Source organism: Pundamilia nyererei, unplaced genomic scaffold, assembly GCF_000239375.1.
Source record: "Pundamilia nyererei isolate P.nyererei 1_Seehausen unplaced genomic scaffold, PunNye1.0 scaffold00031, whole genome shotgun sequence".
Lineage (NCBI taxonomy): Eukaryota > Metazoa > Chordata > Actinopteri > Cichliformes > Cichlidae > Pundamilia > Pundamilia nyererei.
This window is the reverse complement of record NW_005187432.1, coordinates 1,361,110-1,385,081: the sequence shown is the minus strand read 5'-3', so window position 1 is coordinate 1,385,081 and position 23,972 is coordinate 1,361,110. Positions and strand designations below refer to the sequence as shown.

The following is a 23,972-nucleotide window of genomic DNA, read 5'->3' as shown; positions in this document are numbered from 1 at the left end:
GCTTCAGAGATGCTCATTCCTGCTTGCAGACCAATTTGCAGGAAATGAAGTCGCAGCAGAAACGATCATTTCTCTTAAAAGATAAAAGGGATAAACACGTAATATGTGGTGCACCAATCTCCAACTCATTTTTTGTGTATTTTATCAAGTGAGTACAGCTGTCCATGCTGTGTTAATGAAACTTCACTCATTCCCGATATGGGCACAGTGACCTTCCTCCTGTACAATAACAAAATGTCCTGATGACGCCCTTGGAGCATGTTACTTCCGTGGTATCACACTTATCGGCGGCGACATATGAAAAGCAAATCCTTAAATCCGGGTCAAATGAACACTAATCTGGTCTACTGGCATGAAACTGGATCGTTTTGGTACAGACCATCATGAACAATCTTAATCTGGACCCCAAAAAATAAATCAGGTTGTTTTTGCGTGGATGAGACTCTGCAGGTGGCAACAATAAGGACTCAACACCCTTTTTTTCTGTATAAACTCAAATACCGCAAATCCCAGTCATCAGTAGATGACGTCAATCGCTGCGCACATGTGTTCACCAGCACACGTGTACTTGTATGTGTGCCTGCGACAGGAAAGCACCAAAAGCCCATTTGACTAATGCATATCTGATATCAAATGGAATATAATCCCCACAAGTATGAAGGATTAAACACTCTGCAATATTCACTTCCCCCCCTCTGGATCCAGCAAACTTTTGGGACAAGAGGAAAAGAGCGCCATATGTTCAGAAAAAACAGTCTGGTGATGCTCTATGCTCTGCTGCGTAGGCTGATGCTCGCTCACTTGAGAAAGTGAAGAATTTGTCAAAGTGAAAGGGGGGGCTGCTCTTTGTGGCACTTTGAAAAGCTGAAAACTGGAATATCTGTGCGCTGAGTGAATGAGTCTACCTGTCAGGACAAGAAAAAAAAGCATTCTGAGAATTCATTATTTTTGGCAGTAAGTTATTGTGCTCCATTAAGACTCTCTGCTATGTGACTTTCTTACCCGCAGCACTTCTGTAAGCCCATTTGTCTCATTTGATGATGTTTTGTCTCAAGGTCACAACACACAACAATGTGAAGCAGAAAGCTTATATTTTCAATTTTATGCTTATTTATTTTTCTGCTTTACTGATTTTTTTTTTTTAGGATTTACTTTGCAGATTCAGATAAGCAGCTGAGATCCTCAATCTGAAAACTGCCCTGTGTACTGAGGGCAACATCTCCCAGGATGCACAAAGAAGGTGTATCCAGTGTGAATGGGACATAGAACAGTCCTTACTAATGACTGTAATAATACTATCTAACCTAAGACCAACATAACTGTATCCCAAAATAATTAAGAGGTACTTTAAATTTATTTTACTATTTATTATACTATAATGAATATGATATTATTTTTAATGGTTTAAAGTCCAAACCTAGTCAAAGTAATGTTGTTTGCCTTTGCCTGAAAGAGATACATTTGTTTTACACAGCAAGCGCTACATATTTGATGTGGTTAATGTTATGTGCATCTTTAACTAAATAAACTGATCTTCAGTAACGCTCCCCTGTGTTCTCCTGCTGTGTTTTAAATGGTTCAGGCCCAGATTATACATCGTTTGAATGCACAAAGCCTCACAATTCAAGCTGCTTTAGATCCAAACGGAAGAGCAACAACAGTTCCTTACAGCGCAGAAAGAGTGCACACGTTGCAAAAAGTTAGTTTATGACACTTTCTATCATCTGTATGAGCATATACTTGTTGGATTTCGATCCACTGCTCATAAAACTTCAGCAAACAAAATGTTTCCAAGCTTTTTGCCTTTTTTTTTTTCTTTAAGGAAAATAGGGGTGAAAGTCAAGGTGTTAATGTATGTTTGTTGAACCTGGTTCAAGCCAATTAACTGTAAATCAAAAAATCAATAAACCTTAATAGCTCTCAGTGCGAAGCCGAGCAAGCCTGGCTATGAAGATACAGTAACTCCATTTATCAGACCACCTGCTCACTTTTGCTTTATGATGGAAAAATGATGACTAAACGTTCCCTCGTCTATAACATCTATAACTCCTATTGTCAGGGGTTATTTTTGGAGAGAGCCAAAATGCCTCCTGCCATTCAGCCAGGAGCACAAAATGACTTCTGCCGCTCACTTATGACAAGAGTCATTTCAGCTTTATCCTTCTGTCATATCTGAGTTTTTAAGGGCTGGCTCTCATAGCCGCAGATGGCCATTGGGCAGAAGAGATCGCACTGCCGGCCAAGGACAAAGCTACTGTACAGTAATGCATCAGTTGCTCTCCATCCAGCACAAATGTCCCAAATTTGGGCCACAAGTCGTGACTGCAACCACTTTGCAAGACAAACTTTACTGAAACAAAAAGAAAAAGGAGAAAAAACAACATGCATGAGAACGCAGAGGCTGCAAACTTAGCTTTGAAATTCTATGGAGTTCTTTACAGCAGAATACCAATTATTGTCCCTGTCTTTGTGTTTGAAGGGCGAAGGCAGGGGGGGAATCTGGCTGTTGAGAAAAACATCGACCAGAGAAAATCCATTTTAATTTGCCAAATGCCAGAGCAGGATTACTGACATTTAGCAACTGATATTTCCCCTGAAACTCAATAGGATCCCTCCATAACTTCATAATAAAGCCTCATCTCATTGCAAGTGATTATGCACAGCATGACTGCTCACACACAGAAATCTGAGTATATGTATTTATCAAAAGTGCAAACACAGAGACATTTGAGAATGTGGAAAGATTAGAAAGACAGATGCAATGCATCATTTGCAGGACGCAGGAGCAAACAGCGCTGACAGTTTCTTTCAACACTTGACTAAACAGAAGTTCGGCCTCTGCAGAGATTTTTTAAAAAGGTGTTATTTGTTAAAGAAATGCATTTGACAAGAAAATGTCTCCTCGAGGATGCTGGAGACGGGGAAGCAGGAATGTATGTAGAGTTCTAAAGTGGTTCAGCATCAAAAGGGAATTTGTCCTGTTTGAAGTTCAGCCTTCAGAGGGATGACGACTACAATACCTAGAGGTGACAAATGCATTGTTGTAAGAGGCAAAGTGATTTGTTTTGCCTTTGACTTTGAGAGATCCTTTTACTACAATAACTGCACAGTTGGGGGTGCCCCTATAGATCAGTTTATTGAGCAGGAATCCCATATACCAACGGCTATAGTCCTTAATGCAGTGGCCTGGCTTGAGTCTTCCCCAGACAATTTCCTGCATGTCACTCACCCTCTTTCTCTCTCCACATTCGTATCTACTCTACTCTGTGCTGTGTAAGAAAGGTCTAAAATGCTCCAAAATATATAAACATGCAACATATAGAAATATATATTTAGAATATATATATAAAAATAAAGAAAGTGCACAGAAAGCTCAGCTGATACACTAGATACTCATAATGAACACCCTTAGTGTTGCTCAGCATCCTTGCATTTCGCTAACGATTAATGCAGATTCCCAGTACATTAGCCAGAAACATTTTCCACACGTCTGTCAAGATGAGGCTACAAGTTAATGAGCATAAGAAAAGACGGATGTGGAGGAATATCTTCCTGAGCAGTGGAACAAATAGGATATGTTGGATTAGACAGAGCATGTGTTGCATTTAGGACATATTTTTATATTTTTAAGTCATGTCTCACCCCGAGCATGTATAGCTTTATTGTGGAGGAGAAAATCTGAGTCAGCTGCACCCTCGTTGTTTACAGCGGTAGAAATTTCTGTGAGCTTTCTAACAGCGAATGCACTCAAATGATTTGCAAGCACACCTCTTTGTTTTTCATTAATCCTCTTGGATTGTGAAGGTGCTTTAAGAGCTTCACTGACGGCATTATGAAACTTAAAGTGGAGCAGCTGTTGCACACAATAAACAACCCAGCCAGGTGAATCGAAGGCCACCAAACGAGCCTGCTATGCGACACACGCAGGTGTTCGCTCTGCAAAATAACAATAAAGTTTGCCAAGTCTGTCAAAGCCTCTGTGGATAGCTGCCACTCTGTGTTAGGAGAATGGTGGCATTCAATGTGTGTGAGTGTGTGGGAGTAGGTTTGGGAGGAGGTGGTAGAGGTGTCACAGTCAACAACAAAAAAACAGCACCCGACGCTGCAGTTGTGAGGGAGATCAATAATAAGCCAAAATACAAATCTGGACACAGAAAGCAATCACAGAACGGCCGCTGAACCTCAAACACGACATGGAACGAGAGCAGTGAGCCTCGCTGAGCAGATGCAACATCACCCAGAGTGCACAGTGGCATTTTGAAATGCTGCCCACTCCCTTTTTCCACACTGACCACAACAAAAGTTTGGAGGCACAAGCCAACATAAAAGTAGCTGGCGGTTTTTATTTCATGGGGGACACAAAAAAGACTGGCCTTTATTTAATGTCCTCACTTAACCGCCAGGCTTTATTTGTGTCTGTCAACCTCTTCGGTTTACGCCGGCAATCAGCTTCCCAGCGCTGGTGTCCAGAGCACTGCCGGACTTCCAGTGGGGATAATAACAGAGGCGCTGCAACCTTTTATTAGCCTGGTCAACAGCCCTCAGGAAAGAGCCTATACTATGACCAGACATGTTTCCCACTGAGCGCATCACTGAGTTTATAGCTCTACCTGACACTTCAATGAGAGGGGAAACTGAATCAAAGCCAGGATATTCGTCAAGGATATCTGATGCTGTATATGTCATCCACAATTCAGCAGCGGGATGGAAATAAATCCTAACATGTCAGGGCAATAAATTAAGCTAAAAAGCTGGTCTGCCGGGAGCAGGCGTGGCACACAGCTCACAGTTAGACAACACTAATGCAATTACAGGGATTTTCTGCTTGCTCAGAGGCTCGGTTCAAGGGCGGAGCGCAGAGAGCTGAAGGCGAGCTGCACACAATCAGGCGTTTCTCAGGGTAGCAGCCAAGCCTGATCTTGCCACCTCACTCTGTGGAAGAGCCGTTGAGAAAATGCATATAGGATTACAGCAGTATGGTTATGAGATCCAGGGTATTCTGCATGTCTGATGAGCCTAACCTGTGCCAAACTCAGCTTTGCTGGTTTGGGTTATTGAAGGTTATGAAAACAAAATCGTTTTTTGAACAGCCACAAGGATGTGAGCTGTGACCTACAACAGGATTTTAGAAAATTACCCCACTAAATTGATACCCTGAAGAAGGACTTTGCTTGCCCCTTTGCTCCCACTAGCTGTATGGTCAGGGTCAGGTACAAACAAGCCACTGATACTAAAATACAAAGTTTCAGTATTTTGTATATTTCAGCAAAACAACACTTGAACCATTCCTTCATTCCTGCAACCTTCCTACTCAGTCTGACACCTCAAACTATCCCTTTGAGTCTTTTTTTATAATTTGGGCAGTGTTTCTAAGCCGCATCCAAGTCTATGGAGAGCATAACTCCTTACCAAACATGGCCTCTGCTGATCTGTCTCTTCTGGGGCTTTGGATCGCCGCTGTGCCAACAGGCAGTAAGGCCTTGCCAAGAGTATAACAAGCTCTTAGACCTTGCCAAGCGTACAATGTGCGGACGGGGACTTGCCAAATGTAATCCAGCAATAGTGCAACACGCTCAAATGAATCCAACTGGCTGTAGGTTGTAACTCTCTGTAACTCTGTCACTTTATGCTTGGAAATCAACTGAAACTGAAGGAATAAATGCTCCTAAAAGCTGATAATTGTGCAGAAATTTGTGGTTAAGAGTGCTGGAAAGCGTCCAAGGGAAGAAAAGGGTAGCAGAAAACTAAACTGTTTAAATCTAGAAAGTGTGGTTTCCAATAGCTGTCTGCATTCCTGGGTGTCTGATCGATTCATGCTGCTCTCCTCCTTTTTGTCAATTCTGGTCTCAAACTCTCTCTAACACTCATTGTCATTTTCATCATCATTACTTTGATCCACTGATCTTCTTGCCTCATTGCTTATCTGTCATCCTGCCTTTCCGAACGTCCTTCCTGCAACACTTCACCTCATCCTGGATGTTCAGAGAGACTCATCTGAAGTCTCCATCAACCATCTGCTAACTCTGTTCCCTTGCCACCATCATCTGTGACTCTGGGGTTCTGTCCTATTTACCACCTAGGTGTAGGACACCGTTCTGCCATATTGCTTCAGAGTATAATCTAATTACTCAAATTACACTCCTTTTTGTTGTCTGACCAACAGTCCAAAACAAAAAAAAAGTTCAGATCACATAATGGAAGACAAGGCAGAGCACACGTTTTCACATTTTCGAAAACCGTAACACTAAAGTTTAAACATTAGTTCCTTGAAAAACGATAATTACAAAAAACTTTCGTTTTGCTGTAAAATCCAGTGTTTCACTTAATGTTTCACCTTGATTTAAGCTTATTAGCACCTTATAAACACCAGTGTGTGAATGTGTGTGTGAATGGGTGGATGACTGGATGTGTAAAGCGCTTTGGGGTCCTTAGGGACTAGTAAAGCGCTATACAAATACAGGCCATTTACCATTTACCTGAACTCAAACATCTTGAACAGGAGTTTCCATTCTGCTGTGACAATTCAGTGCAACTGTAACCAGAACCTACAGCAGGTCTAAAAATGAGCTACGCTGGAGTTCATTTCAAATTAAGAATTCATGTGATGTGATGATTAACCGTAAAAGTAATTTTAAAGTAGAAGCACTTTACCAAACATTTGCTGACTATAACATATGACAGGGTAATGTTCATATTGGGGCGACCGTTGCTCAGGGGTTTGGGAAGTGCATCTGTAACCGGAAGGTCACAGATGTGTCCTTAGGCAAGACACTTTACCCTACCACCTACTGGTGTTGGCCAGAGGGGCCGATGGCGCGATATGGCAGCCTCGCTTCTGTCAGTCTGCCCCAGGGCAGCTGTACTACAACCGTGGCTTACCTCCACCAGTGTGTGAATGCGAGAGTGAATGAATAGTGGTATTGTAAAGTGCTTTGGGTGCCTTGAAAAGCGCTATATAAATCCAATCCATTATTATGGAATCACCTTGTTGTTGAATTGTGCTATACAAATAAACTTGCCTTGCCTTGCCTTATGTTCTTTTCATCCTCCCTTCTTTTCTCATTTTTTTTACTTTAGAGGGTTGGTCAGACAAAATAATACATGCTAGAAAGATTACGTTTGTGGAGAATGACAATGAGCATTCACATTTTTAATTAATCAGAAATCACAGTGAAAATAATAATGTTTTTTAAAACCCGGCTTGCTGATTCACTTCCCTAGCACTTTTAATTTCTGCTCTGTACTCTACCTGAATATTCACCAAATCACAGACAGGGCCTCTCTCAGCAGGTGTTCACAGCTCAGAGACAAATCTGCCGTCATACATACACAGAATGTCCATCCGGTATTTGCCATTCCCACACTGCTGTTAGGTTGGCTGGTGGCCGCCTGGATGATTCTCTAACCCAAAAGTCCAAAGCTGGTCCAGGGAACCATCAGGGCCGGATGCTGCCATCTGACCACCAAGGATCTGCCACTTTGGCAGGTTTGTCTCTGACTCACTGACTCAGTGTTATCTACAAGTGGAAGTTAAAATCCCAGTGGACAGTGAATTGTTGAGATGCCAGTCTTAATCCTGAAGTGGCGTGTGACCCTTTAAGCCCCACAGACCTGCTGTCCGAGAGGTCCTGAACGTGTTTGTGTTCAGCATGTGCTGTTACTTATCGATGTAGCTATGTGACACACTGGTAAAATGCTTGCTAAATCCAGATGCAGCCAGCTGCCTCACATTTCCCCGCTACAACTGCTTCTGCTGACTCTTAAATGTGTGCAATGGTAAATGACTGGAGCAATAACTTTAAAAACAGAAGCACTTGATTACTGAAGAAAAACATTGCCAAGTTTGGTACCAACAGTTTTTAAGTATTTTCCCCAAATCAAGGGACCATATGGACGTTTGGGGTTTTTTTTTAATTGAGATTTAAGCCAAACCCCTGAGAATAACTCCAGTGTTTCTGAAAGTTAGGATTTCTATTCAGTCAAAAACTGAAGCAACCTAAACTTTTCAGATGAAAATACAGCTATAAGAGTGCGGTCGACTGTAATGATTAAAGAAAAACAATGGCAGATTAATAACTGCACTCAAATATTTTCTGCATGAATTGTCACTCTGTCCCCTTGTTTCGGGGTAATTAAAGTTTAAAACTTCAACCTTGACATTACAGCTCCACTGTGAACGCATGTACAGTAATAATAGGGGTTATGGCCCAGAGGTTCTTTGTGAGCGACGTGTAATTTTATGCTGCTGACCGTGACTGCAATTATAGCGGGACTTAATTTGTAGGCTGCCATATCACCTCTTTCATTAAACTGTGTGTCGTTTCTTTGTGTTTAGTCCAGTAAAGGGACGAGAGAAAGAAAAAAAAAAAAGGATGGCCAGTGCTGGCAGCTCAACTCGTATCGGAAGAGCTCAAGCAGCCTGAACTGGCAGAGCAGCACATGATTAAACACAACAGGATTAGAGACTGGCTGAACAACACAACCAATGAGAAGGAGTAAGGCAAAATCAGAAGTCTTTCCCAGATGCTGATAAGATCCCTTGTGTAAGTGAGAGGTCACTACTATGACCGCTGCACTGTGGATTAACGCCAGATCTGGAGGGAGGTGATCGCCCTTGGTTACTACTGTGGATAAGCTAACCTTGTACTAGCTTCTGCAGCAGTGTGTGTATGTGCACAACAGATGTAGGTTACATTACCATAATAAAGCAGCCACACGCTTAAATGGTACTCTGTTGGCTCAAAAGGGTTCAGAGGATAGACTGCAACAGCAGAGCAAAAGACAAAGACTTTCTTTGAGGTCTTTGAGTCAGGAAAAGGACTCAGCTAAAGTTTGGGTGAAATCTGATTTCTCCTCACGTTTTATTTCTAAAATAGTATGGAACATAGCTGCACCATTTTTTACTGAAACCTTCACGTTCCTGCAATGATGTTACAATATGAAATGTCTTCATGTTTGGCTGAATTTGCTCCTTTTGCAGTGGCTCTTGAAATAAGTTAGAATCAATATTTCTAACAGGGCTGCTGTGTCAACAAACAATGATGACAATGTGACAATATGAACAAGGTTACTGGCATGCTCTGTAAAAAAGACATATAGCTAGAGTAGCTTCACCCACTGGTTTTGATTTTTGATTTTTAAGCGTCAGTGTTGTACTAGCCACCGCCAGAAACGACCACATTTAGACGAGAATGTCGAGAAAAGTTATCAGCTGCCACTAGCAAGCTTGGTTAGCACGCTGCAAGCATAGAACTGTGCGGGGGCAACACACAGACACTATTTAGTGCTAATTAGCATGCTAAAAAATACTACACTCAACAAAACATCAAGATAAACGTCTTGGATAGTCTTCCCCACACAGCAAGCAATATTTTGTATACAGTAATTCAATGAAAATGCTTTAAAAGGCACCAACCCACTAAAAAGGTCCAATTTAGTGACTTCAATAGCTGAACTGAAGCAGCTACAGCTGCTTGTGTTTGACCACCTGCCAATCAAAGCATATCGATAAACCTATGGATGCCTATACATAAACTATATGATATTGATGTACTACTCTGATGGAGATTCTCATGACCATCTAATGTAGTGTAAAACAGAGGACATATGTGAATTCCTGTGCCCAACAACTTTCCAAAACCCAGCCATGTCCACGCTTGATAACCTTGCCACATGTAGCTGCATGTTGCTTTCCTAATACTACTGCAACTTAGAGGTTGTGTACCATGCTCAATTAAAAGCATGGCATCCTGACCTGCTCATTCATTCATTTTGAGGCTGCAAGGTGTCCAACTTTTTAGCGGGGTATCACCCAACCCTAGCTCCTAGCTATTACTACCTATTATTTTAAAACTTTTCACAAATGCAAATTAAACAAATGAAAACACAAAAAGAGGTATAAACTCACAAGCCTCTTTGTTTGGGTAACACAAATATCTAATCAGTTGCATTGCAGTAATTCAGTACATTTCAGCACGTAGTCAGTATGTTGAAGTTCAAAACCAGCTTTAAAATGGGGAAGAAAGGTGATCTTTAGTGACTTTTCAAGTAGCATTGGTGCTGGTGCCACACAGGTTGAGTTTACTCTCCCACAAAATATCCAGTAAGTGACAGTTTTCTGATGTCTGAGATCAGAGGGGAATGGCCAGACTGCTTCGAGCTGACAGGAAGGCAACAGTAACTCAACCACTCATTACAACCCAGGTACGTGCAACATTTCGAATCCTGAAGCATATGGGGTACAGCAGCCGAAGACCACAGTGGCCAAGAACATAAAACTGAGGTTACAGTTTGCATCGGCTCACCAAAAATGTCCACTGCCCTCTGTCCAAGATATCATCATACCTTTATAGCTATGCCATCTGGACAAACCACCTGATAGTCTTCATTATCTTGATAGCTGCCCTCACCTCCTCCTTACTAATCCTCTGGCTACAACCTACCTGAGTATTATTGCTTTCTGATCACAGTGTTGTCATGACTGCTTCCAGCAGGATAATGCACCACGTCACAAAGCTTAAATAATCTAAAATCGTTTTGTTTTGTTTTTTACAGGACAATGAGTTCACTGTACTCATTGTCCTGTACCCAGTCCCCAGATCTCAATCCAATAGAACTACACCTTTGGGATGTGTGGAACAGCAGATTAACATGATGGATGTGCAGCAGGGAAATTTGCAGCAACTGTATAATCCAAGATGTAACTAAGTAAATGTCCAGTGAGTTTAAATCCTAAAACCTCCCTGATTTTAAGCATTAATTGGATAGCTCGATTTTTACTTTTCAGACAAAAACTAAACAGTTATGGTTTTGGGTTCAGGGTGTATCCGAATTCGGATTCAGCAAACTTCAACTAAACTTCTGCTGAAGTAGTTAAGAACGTGTCACAGTTCCACACACCCTTAATGCGTAAGAACCTATTTAACTGTAAGTAATTGATCTATTCTACTTTAGGACTAAAAAGTTTTTGTCTCCCTGTGTGACCAGGCAACTATAAAACAGTGGATTCTGAGACTTCTCCTGTAAACTTCACACTCAAGAAGTAAAACAGATAAAGGGAAGAATGGTACAAGAGGGAATCTGAGCAGGGATTTGATAACAGTTTGAATACAAACTACAGTATCTGCTTCATTCAACATCCTGCCAGTACCCCGTGCTTTCTCTAAAACTGTGACGGGACACGTTTTATCAGCTCCCTTTCTATAGCAACATAATCACATGGGACAAGAGGGACTCAGAGAAGTGCCATTCATCCCTAAAACTCTTAAGAAATGGGACACTGGCTGCATTCCCCATAGTTGTAAAAGCACCGCTCTACACCCACTAACGACGGTCTGTCTGTGTGTGCACGCATTAATTAATCTAAAATTTCGGCTTGTGCGTTTTGGTTGGTGTGCACCCACATCACCCCGTCGGGCGAATTTGCTGCTCTGGCCCTGTTCTGCCATATGTGGTTAGCAATGAAAGCAGAATAGTTGTCTTTTGATGTGATGTGATAGAGGGCTTATTCTGAACTGTTAGCACAGAGGACAACAGCGACAGCCTTTCCCAGCTTAAGCACAGCTCTTCACGGACGAGCTCACTCCAATTAAAACAAAAGATGACAAAGGGGGAACTCTGCATGTCACATTTCTTTTTTCAGACCCTACTTGGTAGGAAACTGTGAATAAAACAATGTGTTTGTGTATATTTACATAATCACTATTATAAAACTGGGACAAACACATTAAAATGTCTATCTAAAAATACATTTATTCTTGTTTATGTCATTTTCAGTCTTTGTCCCTTGTTGAGCCAATACATCTGAAAGCATATTGGTCAAACACATAAAATAACCTTCACCTATGGTCACAAGCTTTAGGTTGTGACCAAAAGGATGAGATCGTGGGTACAAGGACTGCAAATGAGCTTCTTCCAAAGGGTGGCAATGCTCTCCTTTGGAGAATGGCTGGAGCTCAGTCATTCATGAGGAGTTCAAAGAAGAGCAGCTAGTCCTCCACATCGAAGGGAACCAGTTGAGGTGGTTGAGGTGACTAGGATGCCTTCTGGGCATTCCCTAGGTTAGGTTTTTCACTTCTACCAGAAGGAGGCCCTGGAATAGACCTGAGACACGCTGGAGTGATAACATCTCTGCTGGGGAAATGAAGATATGTGTGTCTCTGTTTAGACTGTTGCTCTCTCGACCTGGACCCAGATAAATGGGAGAAAATTGGTGGAACATTATGAAGAAAGTGATGAGTCCATGGACGGCGGGCTAAGTCTAACAGACTAGGAGGATGGATGCAGAAGCAAAGAAATTGTGAAAGACAACAAGACTGCTCTGAAAGAAAATCTCTGATTTTGGAGGAAAACTTGCTGCACTGACTGTTTGTTCCTGACATGGAAAATCTTCATGCATTCATGTGTGAGAGCAATCCAAGGTGTGGAGCTGTAAAAACAAATGAGTGTTTCAGCTCCTCTGAAATCACCTATCACAACAAGAAAACAGTCATTTTGTGTGCTGATATAATTGCTACTCCTACTCCAGCACAAACACACACTAAACAGTGACTATTTGGACAGTTAGGTCAGTCAGTTTCCCAGAGGGAGATTTCTAACGCAGCTAGCAAAAAAAGCAATTCAATGCGTATAATTTCTGAGATTACTCAGATGCAGTTTAATGACACTCTTCATTTCCCAGATCTTTAAAATAGGGGTTGAGAGTGCTGAGCTAGTATGACCCAGAGACCCACAATAGTCACAATAATGGAAAATCCTCTAGGATGCAATAAACCAGAATTACCCTAAAGTTTACAAATGGTGACCAAGATAATGTACACTCTGATAAAAGCACTTCACAAATGAAAAACAATCTTGTCAGTGTTTCCCTGGGCCACGAAAATAACCTTAACAGCTTCCTTTTAAAATTCAGCAGCATACATGATGCTGCAATAACCTGATATCTGCTAACATGTCAGACCTCCACATCTGGCTTTAATTCATGGAGTCATTTGTTTACCTAATATTAGTTAATGGTTAAAATTTTAGTTGGCAGTAAAGAAAGATTAAAATGTCAGGCATTATTCCTCAATAACAAAAACACAAACGTCACCGTGACTTTCATCACTCTGTGGTTTTATTGGTGCTCTTCTAATTGCACTGAATCAACGGAAAGTTATTTTCTAAAGACTGCTATTATCTATACATATTCAGCAGAAATGGAACACAATCATTTGCATATTTTGTTTGTTTTGGGGTTTTTTTTTTTTCATTTTGCAGTTTCATTTTTGCAGCACTTAAATTACATCATCTATCCATCCTTTATTGCCTATTTAAGAATGTAAAAAGAAAACAATATGCACAGACATCCAAGAAATCCATGAAAACGCTATACAGGTACTGGACAAATCAACATTTAAACATATTACAAGAACATATGACAGTAAATTGTTGACATTTACCTTAAAACTCGTGCAGAGAGTATATAAATGATATGATAAAGTCAATGTGATGCTGGAGGTCCTCAGCTAATAGCTCCTTTAAGGGGAATCGTTTCTGTTTATTCCCAGCTCTATATTTATTCTTGGATTCTGCTAGAATAGTTCTGCATGTTTGACAGTTTCCCCTTTACTTACCTTAGCATGCCATACTGAGCCACTTAGTGCATCCTGCCTCAAGCAAACTTTTACCTTCTCTATATTTACGCTAACTTCATTCTGATTGGATCGATTCACAATCAGAACGTTTCTGCACTCACAGCCAGAGTATGCGTCTCATTTGATAATGTTAAGGACATTTACTATTGTGTAGATACATTATTTACTTAGTACTTACAAGTGCATATACTTAGTACTTGTAGACAGACTAATCTCACTATTTAAACTTGCCATGTTTGGTATGATCACTATAGCAGCGTATGTATATTAGAAAAAAAGAAAATTTATTATATGATTGAAGTATTAAAGACACAAACATTTGTATTAGGTGGGTTTGGATTTATGTACCTCATAGCCACTATCTACATCAGAATAATACGGAGCTAATAAGAAACAAGGACACTGGTATCATTTAATTTAAAGTTACAGCTCATTTACTTGCGTCCACTTCTCGTTTACATTTCGTTCAGTCACTCTGAAACTTGTACCGTGTAATTATATTTTCTTTTTTCCCCGTTTTTGATATTACAGTGTCAAATCTAGTGTGAAATTAACTGCTGTCTCCCATAACAAAAACAGCCTAACAGAGCAGATGTGGGTGTGACAGTAAAGTTTTTGAAGTGACATATTGTTTCTTGATGAAGCTGAAGAGGAGGTCGTGGGTGTTTGGATACTGTCAGTCATCTTTCAACTATAGCAAAAAAATAAATAAAAAGGATAATATATTAAATGTGGCAAAAACACATTATGTTAATGGTGATGAACTGATTTTGTGTATGCTTTTTTTAAGAGAAAGGGAAATGAACATGTAAAATCCTCTTAGAAGGCACAACGCAATATCTTCAACTACTCTTACAACATCAAAAACCTCACAATCGAGCACAACAGACTAAGAAGTTACCGTATTAAGCTTTAAGCACACAAGTTACAACACAAAACTCACTCACGCCTATTGTTGGGTACCCCATTCAACTGCTCAATAACATAAATGTCTAACCAGCCAATCACATGATCACAACTCAATCCATTCAGGTAAGATTTCCTGCTGAAGTTCAAACCAGTATCAAAATGTGGAAGACAGATCATTTAAGTGATGGGTTGGGTGTTGGTGCTTAACAGGCTGCTGAGTATTTAATCAACTGTTGATCTGCTGGGATTTTACCACACAATCATGAGTTTACAGAGAATGGTCTGGAAAAAAAATTAAAAATATCCATTGAGTGACTGATCAAAATGCCTGTTTGATGTCAGAGTCAGAGTATGGCCAAACACTTTGAGCTGATAGGACACCACTAGCTACTCAAATAACCACTCATTGCAACTAAGTTATGCAGATGAGCATCTCAAACCTTAAAGGAGATGGGCTACAGCAGCAGAACACCACACCACATTCTACTACTATCAGCTAAGAACAGAAAACTAAGAGTACAATTCACATTGGCTAAGAAAAAACAAGACTTTAAAAATGTTCCCTGGTCTGATAAGCGTCAATTTCTTTTGCAATATTAGGTTGACTGGGTCAGAATTTAGTGTAAACATCAGCAAAGAGTGGATCCACCCTGCCTTGAATCAACAGCTCAGGTCTATGCTGTTGTAATGTTGGAGGGGATATGTTCTTGGTACACTTTGGGCCCTTTATTACCAACTGAGCATTTTTTAAAGTCTGACAATATACCTGAATATTGTTTTTCACCATGTCCATTAATTTATGATCACACTGTACCATCATCCTCCAAACTGGTTTTCTTGAACATTAAAATTAGTTCACTGCACTCAAATGGCCTTCTTGTTCTCAGTTAGAGCTCAATCCAGCACCTCTGAGATGCGGTGAAATGGGAAATTTGCATCATAGATGTGTGATGTTAACACGTCAAATATGGAACAAAATCTCAGAGGAATGTTACAAGCCCCTTGTTAAATCTGTGCCACAAAGAAATAAGGCAGTTCTGAAGATTAAAGGGGTCCAACCCAGTACTAGCAAGGTGCACCTAATAAAGTGGCCAGTGAATATGTAACGTCAAAATCAACTTCAATTGCTTCAGTCCTGACAAACACACTCATTCTTGCTTCACAGTTTTAAAGATTTTTGCTTTTTTTTTGGTCTTAAGTGATATAATGGTTGGTTGGTTGGATGGATGGATGGTTGGATGGATGGATGGATGGATGGTTGGATGGATGGATGGATGGACTTTCAGACTTCTTTCCTTGAGCAGTCCATTATCTTCTGATCGATTTAAATGAATCTGTCAAAGTAGCAGGATACAGATAGTACCAACCAGGCCAGTCAGTGTCCTTGTATCACCATGACGTGGCTACATTTCAGGTTACACCGTGGGTTACCATGTCGGTTTCAGAAGGGTCTGTGGTTACACGAAATCTATTATGACACATAGCTATAAATCCCTAGTTGAATCAACAGTGTAGGTATGTCATAATCACAAAGCTTTTTTAAATCCTACACTGTAACATGACACAAACTTCACTAAAAATTTAACTACACATCGCTTTGATGACGTCCATGCAGTTATTATGGCTGGGAGCGGCATTGGCCATTTGCAAAGGCTACATCATAAGCTCTACATGGAATCAACAGAGGTCTAAATTAAGCCCAACAGTGGTCCAGAGACCTGTTTGGCTGTCATGGGGCAAAAGGTTGACCATCCTCACGGCCCTGAATAGGACAAGAAAATGAATGATAGACAGATACTTTGAAAATATCTTTAAGAGTTCAGCAATAACCATTTTAACTAAATATCTGTTGGCTTGACAGGAAAAAAAGCTGCCCATACTATCACTACCTTCACAATTCAAGCCTAAATTATAACTTGGGAAAACAAAACAGTCCAATTAGTTTAGTTTAGTTAGATTCATTAAGCAACATTTTAAAACACTCTTTGCTTCTGAAACTCATAATCCCTAAATTTTCACTGTCAGCTAAGCAAGCTTTAACCTGCTGAGCAGATTTCAGACACTATGTTGTGGTTCCCAACTTTCTCAGGTATACACCACTTCAGAAGTTGAAAAAATGTTATTTCTCCACACGTTACAGTTTTTTACTAATTCCTTTACATCATTAATCATTTATCTTAATTTCACTGTATATTTTCAGCAGACTGTCCATGCCCTGCAGTTTGAACCACTAGACTATGTGTAGAACTCTGGAAAGCGGTGGTCGATATTTTTCATGATATTCCTACATTTCACGAAGAAGTTATTTAAATCATAAAGACAATACCTGCTACTGTCATCCTTTATTAAGAGAAATCAGTGTGTAGTCCCATTAAAGAAGTTTCAAACGAAGTGAAATCTGCTTCCTGTGAAGGACGTCAGAGATTTGTTAACTTTCCCTCAGCTCACGTGATGTGAACACCTGGACATGTCAGGAAGGATGTTGTGTGCACAGCTGGCTGGCCTGCTGATGCTGCCATTTATTTATTTATTTGCTTGTTTGTTAAATAAACACAAACATGGGTTGAAAACTAAACTCAAACACAGGAATCTGCTTCCATCATATTTGCACAAGGCCCCCCCCCAAAACACACACAAAAAAGCCCAGCAGACAGGAAGCAGAGTTGGGTTAATTACCTCCGCCGAGCATCACCACTGCCACATGCAGCTGCCCGGATCACGTTTCAGCGCACATCTGCTAAAATGCACACTGGCGGAAAGCCGGCCACGTCTCAGCCTCCTGATGTGCGTTTCTTCCTTTAATGACAGCAGCATATGAGTAAGAGAAACCCCCTCTTACCTTCCACATCCAGGCCATTCTTATTTCCACGCAGACAATGGTGGACCGCCTGTTTTCTTCAGCCCGTAAACGCGCTCACCACCTCCGTCTGCAAGCACGTTTCCTCACGTGCTCATCACAGGAGCAGATGCGGGTGCAGTGCGGTGGTATGCGGGGATCGGCTCCATAAATGTTGGAGTGTACCGTTATTCGTCTCCTCTCTGTTTTTTTTTTCCTCCCATGGAGCTGCTGGGACCTGCAACGACGCTGCGTTGCTACTGGCCGGCTGAGACGCGTAGCCCCGCCCCGTGTGCGGCACGTGACCGCCGCTGACGCCCTGGCCCTGGCGTTTTACAACATCAGGAACATGAGGACGAGGGAAACAATAATAACAGAGGGTGCTGTGTGTTGAGTGTAGGCAGAGACGGACTTTAAGGTTATGCAGTACCGCCCCTCATTTCTTCATAATTTGCTTCCAAAGAGCCAGACTCGTTTTTCAAAGTGGTCTTGGATTTTTCCAGACATTCCGATGGTCTTCCAAAGTTGTTGTTTTTTTTGTTTTTTTGGAACATGGGCTGTTTTTTCACTCATTTTTAGTCCAGTCCATCTGATCCTTTTCAGAGGAATGTTTCTTGGTTTTTTTGCGGTTTTTGTTTTTTTAATTAAGCCGCTTAGTGAAAGAATCAATTTCAAATTGCATTTCTACCTCAGTATGGTGTACAGTGTGTACACGTGGGGGATAAAAGAAGAAGTGACAGGCTTAAAAAAAAATTATCTACTGCAGATAAACAGTATTTGATTGTCATGTCCTTGAGGAGAAAAGGTAAAGACCTGACACAGGACCAGAGAAATGTATCTGGCCCTCCTGTTGACATATAGTGTCCATTGAAGCCTCATCAGAAATGGTCTCAGTGGGAGAGTGGCAGTGGCATCGGGTCTCATGGAGTTTTTAGTTCACATTATTGTTAAAGTACACAGATGTCAGGAGGTTGATCAGTGTATACAGCCATTTGTAAAACAAAGGGAAGGCTCTGTCATGGGTGTGGCTGCGTTTCAGCCGATAGTTTTGGAGATCTTGTCAAAATTGATGGAATTCTGAAAGTAGAAGAGCATCGTTAGATTTTCATCCAATCTGAAAGTCTTCTGATTGACAATGTTTTGGTTTTTCAACATGACAATGAAACACCGAGACACACTGCCAATAAAAGTAAAGCTGGATCGAAAAACACTAAATGAAACTTCATTAGTCATGGATTGGCTTCCTAGGAGCCCAGATCTCAAAATTATTGAAGCAGTGTGAGATCATTTTGATGGAGAACATAACAGAAAGTAGCTAGTATCCAAAGAAGAGCTTTGAATGTCCTTCAAGAAGCCCAGAAAACTCAAGACTTTTAAACAGTGCTGTGTTTAAACAATGTTACTGCCATAGGTATAGTGTGAATCTAACTATATGTCACTTACTGTTGCCTGAAATTTGCTCAAATAAGTGTACTGGATGGCGTACACTGTTTGAGTTAAGACATGAGTGCTTTTCCAACCAGAGAGGAGTTGTTTTTGTTTTTATTTAATATCCCTTTCTTGCAACATCTCTGTTTGAAACATAATGCAGTGAGGCTCCCAGGTAGTCTGACATTATTATTATGATTATTATCATATTAGAGTCAAATGGTAAATGGACTTTATTTGTATAGCGCTTTACACAACCAGTCATCCACCCATTCACACACTGGTGTTGGCAAACTACATTGTAGTCACAGCCACCCTGGGGCACACTGACAGAGGCCAGACACTGGCGCCACCTCTGACCACCACCACCAGGTGAAGTGTCTTGCCCAAGGACACAACGACCGAGACTGTCCAAGCCGGGGCTTGAACCAGCAACCTTCCGATTACAAGGCGAACTACCAACTCTTTAGCCACGATCGCCCTCAAGACAAATAAAGGCATTTTTCAGTCTTCTTTTGAAGACAGAGCCAAACGTGACAGCTTAAAATGTCTGGCTAATATCAAGCTTAACCTGATATAACTATGCAGTCAATGAAAAATCCATTTATTTAAATTTACTGCTGGACTTAATAGATCAGATATTTTTCAGCAAGATTTCTGCTCATGTTCAGAACTGTCTACACAATTACACTTTTACACATGTTTGATCTGTGTTTTGGGATGCTTTTTACCTCAGCTACATCACTGAAGCTAACCAAAATGAGAAGGAAAGGGAACATTATGCAAAGCGTTTAGAAGTAACTTTTCTATGAAACATTTACTACTTTCATGAACTTGGTGGTATGATGTGGTCCTGAATTATATCTAATCTACAGAAAAAAAAGTGCTGTCAGTCATATTCACTGATTTTTCATTTTTTCTCATCTCTTTCTCTGGTTTCCTCTTCTGAATTCATACAAGTCAAAGTATAGGTGTAGGAATTCAGAAGAGGACAAGTAATCATTACTGTACAAAATCAGAGTAAAATACATATAGACAACTATTTATATTCTGTGTGTTATTTACAGGATGCCAATCTTCATCTTTATTTTTTAACAAAAGAGTTATCTGATACCAATACTGTGTGTTGTTTACCTTTGAGGCACACTGATCTGATCAGACACTATACTCCAGTAGTCCTTGAAATTCAAAAAGTTCTAAACTGGTAAATTGTAAAAATCAACATGTGATTTCACCAGTGCTGAGACGAACAAAGTTAAAATTGAATCATAAGTCAGGCAGAAAGAGGCAGAATGATAACACAGTGCCCCGCTGAGAGAATTTGGAACTGGAAAAATCTAATCTGGGATTTTAATGTGAGGATTTATTTTCCTTTTTTTTTTTTATATTTAGCTTGCTCTGTGAACCCAAAGCACAGCTGTTACCTTTGAACTGGCAATACAGGTCAAATGTGCTCGAGGGCCTACAGCTGGACTGCAGCTGATGGGCCCTGGAGCTGAGGGTGGCCCAGTTTAAACTAAAATAATGACAAAGTCAATGTTAATTCAATTCCATTCATATCATTTTGGTTCAGTTTTACTAATATAAATTCACATTCACAGCCATCTAAAGATACTTTATATTGTAAAGACCCTACAGTATTAGAAAGATGTTTAAAGTCCATTTGTTTCATTAATGGTGGATCTTAGAAGGTTAACCAAAGCGATGGGTAACTGAGCATGCTTTCAATCATTTAAGGATCTCACATGTGTTAATTCACTTGTGGTTTGCTTTCCTTATCACAATGGTCTAAGAAGCGTGTGGATGTAAGTGCACAGTGAGGTAGATTTGTCTTCAGCCACTCCTTTGTTACCTTGGTTTTGGGTCATTCTTATGCTTGAAGACCCATCTGTGAGTCATCTTCAGTGTTCTGGCTGAGAGAAGGAGGCTCTTGTTCAGGATTTTGAACCCTTAATAGAAAAACAGCTGCAAAGCATGTTTCCTCCTCCGTGCTTAAGTGTGGGGGTGGTGTGATTTTGGTTTCATCTGACCACAGCAGTTTCTCTGAGTCTCTGGCAAATTTAAGATCGTCCTATACATGTTCCTTCTTGAGCAGAGGGACCTTGTGGACCCTGCATTGTGTGTTACCTCCCAGTTTGGGGCTGATCCGCCACCTTTCTCATGATCATTCTAACCCCATGAGGCAAGAACTTGCATGGAGCTCCAGACTGAGGGCAATTGGTGGTCATTTTTATTTGTTTCATTTCCAAATAATCACACCAATATTTGTCATTTTCTCACCAAGCTTCTTGCTGGTGGTCTTGTAGTCCATTCCACCCTTGTGCAGGTCAACGGTCTGCTTCTTGGTGTCCTTTGACAGCTCTTTTGTCTTTCCCATGATGGTGGAGGGGGAAAAATCATTGTGAGGACGTGTGCTTTATACACAAAATAAGCTGCAATCAGTAAGAGTATCTGTAATTGACTAATTGTATGACACACAGCCAATCTGGGAATTCCGGTTGAGTTATTTCACTCAATGACCTGCAAAGCGACTTATATCTTTTATGTAATGTATTTTTTTGTGGATTTTTGGTTAATATTCATTCTCTCTCTCTGCTATAATGAAACTATTATAACAATTAGAGACTGTTCAATACAAATTCAACAGGGGATTCCCCCACTGTCCGCACAGAGTCCTCGCTCTTTACATACAAATAATTATTTCCCTCACTGTACGTACAACTGCTTAAAAATTGAGACAGACCCCATAGACTCCAATTTAAAAAAAAGAAAGAAAAAAAAAGCTTTACCACCCCACCACCACCCCCTTCAACACAGCAGCACAATCTTTTTTCTATTGTTAAACCCATTTAGGAGTCACCACAGCAGATTATCTCCTTCCTTCCCTATCCCTAGCATCTTCTGTCACACAAATCCTCTGCATCCATAACCTTTCTCTGGGTCTTCCTCTTTCCCTCCTGTCTGGCAGCTCCAACTTCATTACACCCGCCATCCCTCCTCTGCACATGTCCAAAACATCTCCGCCTTTCCTCTCTAACTTCTCCAAACGCTCAGTCTGAGCTGTCCCCCTCATGTACTCATTTCCACTCCTATCCATCCTGTAAACGTTCTTTTTTTGTTAATAAATTACACATTTAAATTGCATTAGAGGTTCATTCATGAGCACAATTACTCAGTGAGAGGGTTTGTTCCGTTTGATCTTATTTAGTGTTCAGTTGTACCGAGACACACAGGTGCACCTTGCTAACCAAGCCAGCTAGCCAGTGCTGATACTTTCCTGGGTCTGCCTTGTCATCCAAATAAAGTCACATACATTTTTAAAGCAAAGAAAAATGGCAAAAGTCATGCTGGCAATAAGTTTAAGCAGCAGAATACAAGCCGACGACACAGCAGCATAAAAATAGATATACTTCTGGGGTGTTCATGTGTGCCCACATGCACATTCATACTGCTCGAGTATAATCCTAACTTTGTCACTGATTGGCTTAATATTGAAAACTATGAAAAACTATAACATTTGAACTCCTAATGAACTTGTTGACAGATGGCATTTATCAACAGATATTTTATATTGGTGGTTTTTCTTCTACTAATACATAATCAGATGTACTTAAATGTAGTAGAATTTTTTTGCATTTGTATATTTTCAGTACAAATTCCTGATTATACTTGTGTGCCTTTACTCAAATAACATTAAAACACAGTAAAAATTGAAGTACTGCCACCATAGAGTTAAGGGTTCAATTTACATAGAGGGCAGGTTTGTTACAGTTGGGAAGGTAAAAAGTTAAGGCTATATTTATTTATTTCATGACATGACATTTATAGATGCAATTTGTGTTGAAATATCCATCAGCCCTACTGTTATATTTTTGGGAGCTTATAATTTTTTAAATTAACTGTGGGAAGAAGCTGAAACAAGGGCAATAAACTAGAAAATCTTTTTACGTTTGTTTGCAACATCAAAATACTTCAGAGGAAACACACTATATGGGGAGATGCATGAAAAAAAAAAAGTTTCTCTGACTCAAATCAACAAGCTCTTTTCTGGAAGCAGGATACTGAGTCGTACAAAGAGAGTATCAAGTGCAGTATAATGTGGAGAAGAAGTCATGTTGGGAGAAAGTCAGTGTGAAAATCAGTGATCTTGTCAGATCAAGATTAACCTCTGGGAACATGTTATCTTGTAAGAACAACATCCATATGTTGTTCTTACAGCAAGTCCTGCTGGAACACGATCGCCGTTCCAAAGATAGCACATTTTAATCTTGTGAGGATAAGATATTTTTGTGGGAATGCGATCAGTTTGTTGTGAAGTTATTGCAGTGTGAGAAAACAAGAACAGAAGTTGCAGGAGCAGGTCGTTACATTACGGAAACAAGATCGATTTGTGGAAAGAATTATTGAAATGAAAATCATGCAAGTCTAGATAATCTTGCTGTGCTGTGGTGACAGCTCCTTCCATTTGCCACAGATTTGACATTTTCCAGTGTAGTCGTTCTCCCAGCGGGCTCTTTGGGTCAGCGCCGCCTTTTGTAAGGAGTGTCAGGAAAATGTAGAATAATTTAATTTTTCAAGTGTGTCCTCTGACTGTAATAAGTCTTTGGGGATGCAGCCACACTGCTGCCAAGTTTCATTTCACCTCGCTGCATGATGCAGATGTTATTTAGCTCTTTTTTGCTTTGAGAACAAACTGGAGCCAGAGTCAACCAGCCCACAGGATTGACTCATAAAATCAAATTCACAGCAACAATAAAAATGTAGCAAATAGTTAAAAACTTAAATCACCATTGTGGTTGTTTTCTCTCCCTGTATTTTTACTGGGTGTTGTTTATTAGGCAGTTTCTTGGAGTGGACTTAATTATGTAAGACAGACACACACTTATTGTACGGCTATATCAGTAATGCTGAGAGAAAATAGTTTGTTTTTAAGCTCGCAGCTCTGTTTGATTTGTTTTTCTTTTATAATTACAAAAACTTATGTGAGAACATTTTTGTTGTTTGCTCTGGTGGGTAGATAAAGTCAAACTTGCACTTTTTTTTTCAAGTGCTGATTTCACATGAATGCAAAACAATGGCATTGAAGAAAATTGATCAATTACCTCCAAGAGCAGTAATCAGTGCTGAAGTTGTGAAAGTTTCTAAATTAAATCCTGAAATATTGA

General features: G+C 40.3%; 1 protein-coding gene across 1 annotated transcript in view; it reads right to left on the bottom strand.

Moving 5' to 3' along the window:
* The window catches only part of st6galnac3 (ST6 (alpha-N-acetyl-neuraminyl-2,3-beta-galactosyl-1,3)-N-acetylgalactosaminide alpha-2,6-sialyltransferase 3), a 99,541-nt gene extending 81,915 nt beyond the window's left edge, over window positions 1–17,626 (bottom strand). Inside the window, exon 1 of the mRNA XM_005729004.1 lies at window positions 17,383–17,626. Within this exon, the coding sequence (XP_005729061.1) occupies window positions 17,383–17,400 (18 nt within the window). The 5' untranslated portion in view covers window positions 17,401–17,626. The remainder of the gene's footprint in view (window positions 1–17,382) is intronic.
* Between the last annotated feature and the right edge of the window lie 6,346 nt (window positions 17,627–23,972).